An 11,658-nucleotide genomic window follows, 5' to 3' on the forward strand; every position below is an offset into this window, starting at 1 on the left:
CATACAAGGCTGTCCAGAGCTGCCGAATTAGCAGCACATCCTGCCTGCAGCAGGAATCAGCATGTCCTGATGGGGACTTACAGCTGCCTGCTGGGGAAGGCTCAGAGCTGCATCACCTGAGCTCTAAAGGACATAAGATTTGGTGTGGTCCAGGCTGGGATGGCATCCAGGCCTGCAGGGAAAGAAGATCCCAGGTCACCCCTACCTACAGCAGCAGGAACAGAGATGGCAATCAGAAAATGTGTGTCTTATCAGTAGGCTGAGTGGAATTTCCTGGAGAGGAATGGTGCCAAGGTCTCCACTACTGCTATGTGATCCTGTACAAACTCAAATGTCTCTGCTTCCTGCGCAAAAATGGGAAGTTCAAATAATGCTGCACAATGCAAAGACACCTACAGTGGTTCTTGTGATCTCCCCTAGGCAGGAGCAGAGACTCCATCAAGTGCAGGAAGCAGGAGGAAAGGTGTCAAATGACCTTGGAAAGCAAATGTCAAATGACCAAGGAACACAAAAGCACTGTTTGTTGTTTTATTTTTTTTTTTTTTTTTGTTTGTTTGTTTCTTTGCTTTGTTTGGTTGGTTGGTTGGTTTGGTTTTTATTTCAACATTGCAAAGGAAACTGCACAAAAACAAAAATAAGACACAGGCTAAGAGCATGCTGGAGACAAATCCCATTCTGAGCTGAGATCCATGGAGGTGCCTTCCAGCTGTAGGTGTAGAAAAGATGGCTCAGTAGTTCCCCTTTGAATGCTGCTTTGGACTACAGCCCTGATATGTGAGCTGGGAAGGGGGAAAACAGTGCTTCCTACCAAAAGCTGCCTTTAATGTGCTAGTGTCTGTATTCCCACCAGCCCTAAATTTGCATGAGGGTTTTTCAGCCCTACTCTGGTTTTGATTTCCAGGTTATCTCTGCTGGTGGCCCAAACTGTGGATTTATTGCACAGTCTTTGCTGAACACTGCTGCTCCACTACCTGCTGCTGTACTGTCAGACTCACCAGGGGATAACATGTCATCTTTTCCTTTCCTAATCAGCTGGATGTCATTCAGAAAGCTGGGACAAGGAGAACTTTTCCCCCAGACACCAGCTTTCCTTGGTAGCAGACAAACCTCAAGCCTTATAATACTACATGTACATAGCACTTATATAGCTTTACATCCTCCAAGTGCTGTACTAGCATTAAGTAATTATCTCTCTCCCTAATGGCCATTAATGCTGGCCTTTCATGAACCTCCCCCAGCTCCCTGAGGTTCATATCTAATCCAGCAATAAGCTGCTCAGAGGGAGGGGCTGGATATCTTGCAAGTCCAAGGGTTTGGATGCGTAATGAGGCTTCAGAGCAGGGGCCAGGTGCCCTGGAGTATCAGAAACACAGGGCTGTGGACCAGGTCATGCCCCTGGGAGCATCCACTGGAAAGGGATGGAATTGAGTAGGTGATACTGTGATCTTGAAATGGAGAGGAAGAAAACTTTGGCTGCTCAGAGGATGTGCACTGATTGCTCTATTTATTACCAGGATAGCATTGTGAAGAGAAAGAGCAGAGCAGTGGGAATAACGTGTCAGTGTGGGTATGGGGAGTTGATCTAGGGAGAGAAAGTTAGCTAAAAATGTCAAACAGAGCTAGACAGCCATGGCAATGGGATAAAGAGGCCAGTCTGCAGATCTGTGAAGCATTAAAATAACAAGGCAAAAGGGCAAGCTTGGCAGCATCATAGGATTTAAAGAGAGGAGCAGAAGAGGATTTACTTGTCTTATTTGCTTGCAAGCAGAGCCCTCTTCCAAGCTACGGAGTGTCTCCAGGGGAGATGTTGTAATGCCACTGTTTCAGGACATTTTACCCTTGGGGAAGGTGAGGCTCCCTGTTAGCAGGGCTCTCCTTGCCCTAGCTCCCAAATGGAGAAGGTGATGTGGGAAGAGGGCATGGCTGTTTTAGAGAAGTCTCAGAAGTAGCATGCTCTTAACAAACACCAGTCCTGCACGGTCACTCATTTCTGAAGCCTGCTAGACCCAGCTCTGAGCAAGCAGAGGCTGAAATAAACTTTCACCTTCTCCCTAAAGGCATGGTAATGATTCTTGCCAAAGCCAAGGCTATGCCTCGTAAGCTGGCTTTGCAAAAGAAGAAAACAGCACCCATTTTTTCAGCCTGATTTAATAGCATCATTTTGGTTTTATGCTCCTGGCAATGGCTGGTCCTGTAAAACAAGTGTGTAGCTGTGGGAATCACGTGCCAGTCGACAGTGGCAGAACACAACTCACGATCACTACACGTTATGCAAAGGATTTCTGTCACCCTGGACACACTCTGCTTCCTGTGGCATCACTAGCACAATCCCTCTGTGCTCAGCTCTAAATCATTTTGCTACATCATCAAATAACAGGGTATGGCTGACTGCAGGCCAGGAGGACTTGGTGTTCATTTGCTGCAGAGCTTCAGAGCAGGGCCTTCCCCTGCCCTGCCTGCATCTGTTTTCTCATCTGTGAAATGGGAATTTTAATCCTAATCAGTTTGCAAGGGAAGCAGTAAGGGACAGTCAGAGGCAATCCTTTAAAGTGTAATAGTCAGCCTTATGTGCTGGGTTAGACATTGGAGTGGGTTTATGGTGGAGTTTAATTGATGCCTGTTCTGCTTATGGCTGGTAAGTGCAAGGCTTAATCTTTGCTCTCAAAAATGTGGCACCCTGTTTGAGATGCTAAGGATGCCTCTGCAAGGAACACCTCATCTCTGAGCATAGCTGGGCCGGGTTTTGGGATCCACAAATTTCTGGGCATTGCTTGCTCGAATTTTCTTCCCCAAATTAATTTGATTATTAATTATTACCAGATTAATTTGTAGTAAAAGCTGTGTCTCACATGGCCTCCTCACATGGGAGGAATGCTTTGGCTGTTCCTGAACCTCGACCTATGAGCTAAGCCAAGGTTGTGTTGTCACATCCTTGGGACAGCTCTTGGCTGTGTATGTCATTTTGCTGGCAGGTCTTCACCAGGGTGTGTCTAGAGGTGACCAAAGCCCTTGACTTTATTTTAGTGTATTAGAACTGAGATGGCTCTACTGGCTTCTCTGCTCTGTTTCCAGGGCCAGATCCTTGAGTGGTGTAAATCAGGACCCCCCTTTCGAGCAGTGCAGCTGTGATACTGTCTGTGTAAGCTGTGGGCCTGGTTCACACCTTCTGAACTGCTCTGAGACCTCTTCAAAAGGGAGTTAACTGTGCTCAGTGTGTTGTACTGCCTGTAATCACAAATGATCCTGCAAGATTCAGGATATTGCAAACGTAGAGAGCTTTTCAGCAAGTAATCATTTTGAGATTGCTGGAAAACTGAAGAGTTAGTGCTACTTAAAGGAGAATAAAATAAGCATTAGCACAAAACAGTTTTTGCAACAATCAGGTTTGATGTATGTCCTGTTCTGCTTATAACGTTTCCTCAGAGCCCTCTGCAAGAAGGGGAAGCAACCTGTAAAAGCTGAGAATGTAGGAAAGAGCTAAATTTGCAGCCAGGTTTTTGAAGGAACAAACAAAGAAAAGCATATTTCCATTTCCATTACAGCAGAACATTCTTGGGAGTTCAGAGCAGCAAGCTGAGAACACGCCAGCCAAGCCACCTCAAAACAGGAGGTGCAGAGCTGCAATGAGCTTTCCATCCTCAAGCATCTGCACTTAGGAAAGAAAGATCTTCCTGAGACTTTAAAAAATCCTCTTTTTTTCAGGGAGGGTCTGTTTCAGAGTAAGGGAAAGGGCTGGTCTGCAGCCCTCTGAGTACAACTCCGCAAGCCTGAGTCTAAATTCTGCCAAACCCCAGAGAAATCTGAACTGCTCCATGCAGAAAGAGCTGAGCATCCTACCCCTTTCACACCCTATTCCAACACACCTCCCTCTTGCTTCCAAGGGCTGCAATGCCCCTGTACTGACCCTTCCCCACACTAGTTCTGCTTTAATCAGTCAAAGAAACCTGTGGAAAAACTGGCAGCTCAGAGGAGAGCTTTTGTTTGTAGAAGAAATGTTTTCATCCGAGCGAGCACAACAATCTCATTACTTGGAATTGGCACACATATTCTGGAATCCCAGACAGCAGGCACTGTCTCCCCCCATCCTTCGTAGGACCAGGAAGATTTCTGCCTGTTTGATTCAGCTGCAGTGCTACAAAGTTATTAGCATTGCTTTTTTGGTGTCCCTAATGAGACAAGCATCTTCCAAGCAGCTCCACAAAAGCACTTTTCTCATCACTGCTAAAGCCTCGGACACTTTACCCTCAGCAGAAAAAAGTGTGGAGATTTGCAGCCCTGCTGCTTCCAGCACTGGTTGGCCATAGCAATTAGCTGTTTCCCCACAGATGGAGCTTCTTGTGCAGAAAGACAGCACAGAGAAAAACTTGTCCTGCTCAGAGAAACTTGTTTAGGAATCTCTAGTGAATCTGAAGGTAAATCCATCTACTTTGGAACTGTTTGCATGTATCCTGCGAGCCTCCTGGATTCATGTGCCTTACAGGAGGGCTGGCTCTTACCTGAGGAACTGCCTTTCCCTGGCTGGGCATACCCCAGTTTTATACACCCAATTCCAAACTCTCCAAAGGGGCTGGCTTTCCCTGCTCCATTAAGTGATGGGCATATCCCTGCCTGTAAGAGCCTGTTCTTTACCTACAGACCACATTTGCAGGGTGGTCCTGCAGTTATTTACATATGGAAAACAGTCTCTGAAAAGGCCTGTAGCACAGTTTTGTGAGCACAAAACCTTTCCTGCAATGAGGTGGTGCACAGATGCCTGTGCATGGCTTTTAGAAAACCTTCCTGAAGAGGGACAGCCCTCCTGCTGTATCTCTGCTGGGTGCCTCGGAGTGCTGAGGCCCTGGAATGCTTTGCTGACCATTCTTGCTCAGTGTCCAGGTTCACCAGACTGTGGGGCTGGCGTATGTTCTTGGCATTTTGCATTTGATTGCCTTACCAGCCCATTTTGGGTGGAGAGGATGTAATTCATCTTGATGCATTTCACTCCCTATGCATCAAGCTAACCAGGTGGGACTGGTGGGTAAACCCATGAGTGGTGGGGGGGCAGGAGCCAGCCCAGCTTTTTGGAACAGCTCCTTGGTGCTGTAGTTCACAGAGAGGCCCTGATTTTGTGCACATCATGTCACAGCTGACATGACAAGGGGTGCTCAGGCACCAGAACAGGCTCCAGAGGGAAGTGCTCACAGCTCCAAGCCTGGCAGAGCTCAAGGAGCGTTTGGACAATGCTCTCAGGAACATCTTTGTGATTATTGGGGTAATCCTGCATAGGCCCAGGAGCTTGACTCAATGATCTAATTCTATCTCACCTCTGAGATTTCCCTGTGCCTTTGTCCTCACCCAGGTTGGAGGACACACCATGCTGCCTATCCGCTGGATGCCTCCAGAGAGCATCATGTACAGGAAATTCACCACAGAGAGCGATGTCTGGAGCTTCGGGGTGATCCTCTGGGAGATTTTCACATATGGGAAGCAGCCCTGGTTCCAGCTCTCAAACACAGAGGTACAACAGTGCTGACACACCTCAGCTGAAAACTGTATTTTTTGCTGTCTCTCCTTTCCAGGTTGTTTGCAATGAAATTTGTGCATGGATGGTCCCCTCCTTGGCACTCCCATGGTGAAGCCATAGGATAAGTGTCATTATCTCAGTTTAAGAGCTGGGAAAACTGAGGCCTGCAGGAATCAAAGAGCTGTGCCAAAGCCATGTGCTGGCTAATCCTCAGCCCCTCACTGTTAAGTTCCTGACATATCTTTCATATCTTATAAACTCTTGGGGTGCTGCCAGAACTGGGAATACCCAGATGACTGCTGGGATCTAAGTCATGCCTTGAATTTCTCTGGTTTCTCCTTTTGATGCTAAAGATCACTGCAGGCTCCAGTTTGTGAGAAATTGTTTTAAGCCTGGTATATCTCATGTGGCACATTTCCCTGGGGTTTTTGCCATTGGGATATCTATAATATGGTTTGCTCCAGTTCACTGAGGGTGGAACCCATGGAGCTTGTTTGCCCTTGTTATTTCTTTGACTAGCAAAAGTTGCAGCCCACCAGGACAGGGCTTCCCCGTAAAAATGTTGAGGGAAGGCTGGCTGGGATTAGCAGGGTGGCACTGCTGAGGTTTGAGGCACATCAGCAGAAATGCATGGGAAGATTTTTGCTTGGAATAGCAGGAGGTATTATAGAAGAGGAAAAAGATGCTTTGACATAGCCGTGTGTGGGAACCTTGAACATTTTTATCCTACTGTGTATCTAATGGATTTCAGAAATTTCACCTTTTGTAATGAAAAATGTGCATTTTCTGCTTTCTGGATACAGATCCCTTAATTAAGTGAGTTGCAGAGATGGCAAATCCAAGGTGTTGCTTTACAGCTCTAATGCTTGCCCATTCGTGTGCTCAATGGGGCCTGACTGTACATCCCAAAGCAGCACACGCAAACATTTTAGAGGCACAAACAATGGAATCGACAGCGACACAAGTTATTTGTCACGCTACTTAATGAGCTGCTCTTGCATGTCCCTGTGAGGGCAAATACAAACACACACAAATGAGAGCATGGAGCTTGAACACGGGCAACAGGCACGCTGGAGTGTGACAGCTCAGCTTTGCCCATTCATTCTGACTCAGTTTCCTTTGCAGGGGAGTAGGGCTGAAAACAGCCACTCTTAATCTTGAGGGTGTATTGGTCTGCTACCATCCCTGGGATAAAATATGATCCTTCCCTGACCTGTTGGTGTATCCACTTCTTTCTGCCTGCTGACCACGGTATCCTGGCGGAATGCTCCTGTGGGAGGGAGCCGCATTAGCTCCCATCAGTCTCATTTTTCACAGTTTGTGGAGGGATGGTCAGAACCTATGTGGCTGGAGAGGACTGACACCTCCACCAGCTCCTGGATACTGTGGCATCAGAGCAAGGCCCTGTGGCAGTCCAGATGCAGTGCCAGAGCCCCACGGAGAGGCAGAGCCCATGGAGGGACGGGGCAATGAGCCTGTGCTCAGCTCCTGGCTGCCAGGACTGGACCAGGAGCGAGCACCAGGCTGGCCAAGCATTGCCCCTGCTGGGTGTTGGCATTGGCAAGGCTGGGATGCCCACTCCCTCCTGTGCCACCTGCGTAGCCTCATACCCCCACAGCATTTTCAGCAGGTTTTTCCAAGCCTGGGAAAAACCCTCTCTGAGCAGAGGGATGAGGCAGGGCACCACTCAGCCAGTCCATGAACTTCTCTCTATGCCTTTCCTTTGCCCTGGAGAGAAAGAGCCCAGCACAGGGCTCCTGTGCATGTCTGGGAAGTCTTGGCAGGAACCATAACTCACCCCCTCCCCACAGTGAGCATCCAGCAGCTCTGTGGCAATGCAGGCTTCTCTTCATGCTGTGCCTCGCTCTCCTTGCTTTCAGCTGGTCCTAATCTCTCCCCTCTGTATTTATATGCAATCAGCACAGTGATAAGTATCCCTTGAGCTGCGTGGTGGGACCATTACTATGCACAAATGATAAACTCCAAACACCTCTTGCTGGGTGGCTTCCCTCCACACACTGCCTGGGACTGGTGTTTATCTGCAGAGCGTGGCAGGCTGCTCACATGCTGCAATGCTGGGACTCATCAACCCCAAGCAAGGAGGCCAGGCAGTAATAGCAGCTCACTGGAAACTCACATTTCCCTTTCCTTTTCATTCATTCCTCCAGTAAACAATACACAAAGAGACCCTTAGGGGAGTCCTTTCCAATGGCATCCCTCTGAAGAGACTTTACTGTTATCCAGGACCTCACATTTTTCTCATTAGCAGCACCGAGCTGACCCAGAACAGAGTGATAGCGCTGTAAATTTTTTTTCTCCTTCACAGATGTGATTTGACATGAAATTTCATTCTTTTTGTTGCTTTTCTGTGTCAGAAAGAGGAGAAATATGTAGGAAAAGATGCTCTGAACTCTTCCTCGTAAACCTCTCCTGGGCTTTGCAATGGAACGGACTCTTGGTTTTCAGACAAGAAAAATATCATTTCAGCTGTGCAAAATATTGCTGTACTTTGGGGATTTTACGACTTTTTTTTCCTTCTTCATTTAGCAGGAAAAACTGACATCAAAAATTAAAACCTATTTCACTTGCTTGTGACCTCCTCTTTGTGCATTGAGGTAGGTAGGTGTTAAACAGGGAAGGTTTTTGAGATCTGAAAAACTACAGCTGGAGACAAACTCTTCATGGTAAAATCATCATTAGCAACAAACAGGTGATCATTGAGGATGTGCAGATCTGAGATTTGTCTTCTCAATGCTCCCATTCACTAAATGGTGCCACATCAGCCAAGCACTATCAGGAACAGGACATCCTCCATAAACTGCCCAGCTGGTGTTCAGTGTTTTCTTTTCTTTCTTTCTTTCAGGTCATTGAGTGCATTACCCAAGGCCGAGTTTTGGAGAGGCCCCGAGTCTGCCCCAAGGAGGTTTACGACATCATGTTGGGCTGCTGGCAGAGGGAACCTCAGCAAAGGCTCAACATCAAGGAGATCTACAAGATCCTCCATGCTCTGGGCAAGGCCACACCAATCTACCTGGACATCCTTGGCTAGCAGTGGCCACTTGTTGGAAGTCCCTGCTCCTTCCTCCTGTCCTTCCTTCCCTCTCCCCCTCCCAAGCCCTTTTCCCCTCAGCTCCCAAGCAAACATCTTCATATAAACTCAAGTGCCTGCTACACATACAACACTGAAAACAAAAAAAAGCAAAACAAAAAGCAAACCAACAAAAATCCCACAGAACAACAACCTGTAAAGCAGTTTGGCTTATATATATTTACAGATATCTCTCTCTATATAACTTCCACACCAATACAGAAAGAAGCTGCTGTTACAGAAAATTGTGAGACTATATATTAAAAAAAAAAAAAAAAAAGAAACAGAAAAGGGACAAAAAGTACTTAAAAATATATATATAATTAAAAAAAAAAAAAAAAAGAAAGGAGAAGGTATCTTTTCCCCGAGCAATCAAGCAGTGAAATGTAACCCTGCTGTGAGTATGGTTCGGGCAGCTGGGCAGGGCTCTAGACTGGCTGTGGCAGCGATGCCATCCTGGGTAGGAGCTGCAGGAAGAAAGCCTTGCCCTGGTTGTATGATATGCACTGAATGTGTGAAATCAGTCCTCCCTTTTCGTCCTTGCCTCCCTCCCTCCTTGCCAGCCCGCAGGTGATGGGCACAAAGCCAGGGCAGTGCCCCTGGATGAACTCTCTTTTACCAACCCCTTCCTCTTAGTCCCTCCTCATCCCTTTCTGCCTTCCTGCCTTTTTCCTCCCTCCAACATTTCAGGACAATTTTTCTAATTTGCTGATTCTTAAATGTATAGACTCAAGGCTTTTGAACACACAGTCAAAGGATTGTGGCACCTACGGGTAAAACACACACCGGGTAAAACACGCCGGGGAGCAGCTGCCCTCCCGCAGGCTGCAGGCTCCTGCCCCAGCCCTCCTCTGCCCCAGCCCTCTGCCTGTGCTGGGAGAGCAGCAGGACCAAAGCAGCTGTGCCTGGGAGTCGAGGGGGGGTCCTGGGGACCCGGTCCTGAATCATCCCCAGCCCACTCCAGTGTGTGAGACAGGAGTGCTGCTCACCCAGGGTGTCCAGTGCAGGCGTCACTTTGGAGGAACAGCCCCACTCCTCTCCACCCTCGTGGCTGTTAGTGGCCATGGGTTGGTGAGTGGCCATGGGGTTGTTCCCCTGCCCTCAGCTGTCTGCACCAGGGCCAAATCAGCCCCCGGTGTAAACTTTTAGCGAGCAGGGTTGGATCCTTGCTCTCCTCATGGGGGAAAGGCTACAGGCTGCAGACAGCTGGGAACACACCTGCAACCCTGCTGGGCATTCTGTGGGGACAGCATATCCCAGCGCTCTTCCCCCCCATGCTCTCCCCTTCCCCATTCCTGCCCTATGCCTCAGTCCAAGCCTCAGGCACAAGCCAGCGGGGAACAGGGAGGGGGACCAGGCTCGTGAGATGGCTGGGAACCTACCAACACCTGCCTGCAGCTCCCTTGCCATTCTCCTCACGTCCCCATCCCCTGAAAGGATTGATGCATCTGCCTTTGAGCTGTTGTGAAATGCAGAGGCTGAAGAATAGCTCCACAGGCAGCCCCGGGAGGAGGGGGGAAGGAGGGGAAGGTGCCTTCAGGAGCAGACGGCTCAGCGGATGGCCGCAGCGGCCAGCCTTGCATCTCAATGAGGAGAAAGGCCTGGCAGGCAGCAACAGGGGGTGCTGGGGACAGGCAGGGAGAGACAGCAGCATCCTCACCATGGCCCATCTCCCCGGAGCAGAAAATAATCCTGACCTGGGGAAATACTCCAATGCCGGATCCTGCCTGTCCGTACTGGGCTGAGAATACAAAACCTCTCTGGGCCTTTTTTTCATATGGATAATGGAGGATGAGGGGGAACCTCAGCTTGGCAGCTGCTCTCAGGAGGCAGGGAACGGGCGGCACAGGCATTGTCAAGGCAATTTTGAGAAGGCAACAACTGCCAGCACAAAAATAGCCCGCTCGGATGTGGCACTTGTGGAGGGCAATGCAGATGGGAGAAGAGGGGACAGAGAAGGGATCTTGGCTCCTTCCCCATGGCCAGAGTAATATTCATGTCCAGGATGCAAGGGGAGCCAGGTGACTGGTTATGGCTTGCACTGAAAGGGAAGATCTTGCATCCTGTCCCCATCCCCCATGTCTCCTGACAGTCAATATCTCTCACTCATGGCAGTGGCGTGGCCTGTCTGGTGGCTTCAGACAGGGGCAGAGGACACTGCTAAAGGAGGATTGTGGTGCAACAGCAGCTGTGGGTTTATTCTGTCGCTGTGTAATGTGCAGTGAGAGCCTGGGGTGGAAGATGGTGGGTGGCAGTAGCCAGGTGGGAGTGAGGACACAGCCTGTTTGAGAGATCTGGGCTAGTGGGACAGACTCATGCCGGTGGCGCCTGGACAGACTGCCACCGAACAGGCACCAGGTGCTCACAGCATCACCAGTGATGGCATGGTCATGGACAAGGCTGTGGGCCAGCACCAGGAGTCCACACACAGCAACGTGCTGCCTCTCCATAGCAGGACCTTGCTCTTTTGGAAGAGGATATCCTGCCAATTTAGGTCCAACTTTGAAAGGGGAAAAGACTGATTAAAAGGTTGCTGGCCTCAGCCTGGCTCCCTTTTTGTGCAGGCTGCTTGGCTGAAAGGATTGGAGATTCAGCACAGGGAGAGAAAAAGAAATGGCTGTTAATTGTCCAGCATCTCCAGGAGAAAACCCTTTCCTGGGGCAGCCTGTCTCTTACTCCAAGGGGTTTCTTGCTCGTGCCTCACAGGCACTGTGCCAGTTGTACAAAGCCACAGTTTTGTCCACCCCTCTCTCTCACTCCTGTGCTGTCATCTCTTTTTTGGCTTTTACACTCCAAAGTCACCTACAGACACTGGTTCCCATCTGGTGAGATTCCCTCATCACAGCTGCACAGCAGCTACATCCTCCCCTTCTCACTTCTTTCCTCCTTCCCCTCCTCCCCAGCACCACCACCCTGTCCCCTTCACCACCTCTTTGTACTGTCACAATGACCAGGTGAGCTCAGGAGCAGAGTGTGACACCGAGCCTTGATGCTGCATGTTTAGGATTAGGTGGCCTGTGAGGAGAGCTGATGTGTCCCCAGAAGATGACAAATGACTGAAGAAGGT

The 11,658-nt window shown here is 49.1% G+C and overlaps 1 protein-coding gene across 3 annotated transcripts in view; it reads left to right on the forward strand.

Annotated features, from left to right (window-relative positions):
* The window catches only part of NTRK3 (neurotrophic receptor tyrosine kinase 3), a gene marked incomplete at both ends in the record, with an annotated part of 200,202 nt that extends 191,650 nt beyond the window's left edge, over positions 1-8,552 (forward strand). For all 3 annotated transcript variants that reach the window (XM_084213965.1, XM_084213964.1, XM_084213966.1), the window contains 2 exons: positions 5,339-5,497; positions 8,367-8,552. In XM_084213965.1, the coding sequence (XP_084070091.1) occupies positions 5,339-5,497; positions 8,367-8,552 (345 nt within the window). The remainder of the gene's footprint in view (positions 1-5,338; positions 5,498-8,366) is intronic.
* Between the last annotated feature and the right edge of the window lie 3,106 nt (positions 8,553-11,658).

Source organism: Fringilla coelebs (genome assembly GCF_963513975.1).
Source record: "Fringilla coelebs genome assembly, chromosome: 12".
NCBI lineage: Eukaryota > Metazoa > Chordata > Aves > Passeriformes > Fringillidae > Fringilla > Fringilla coelebs.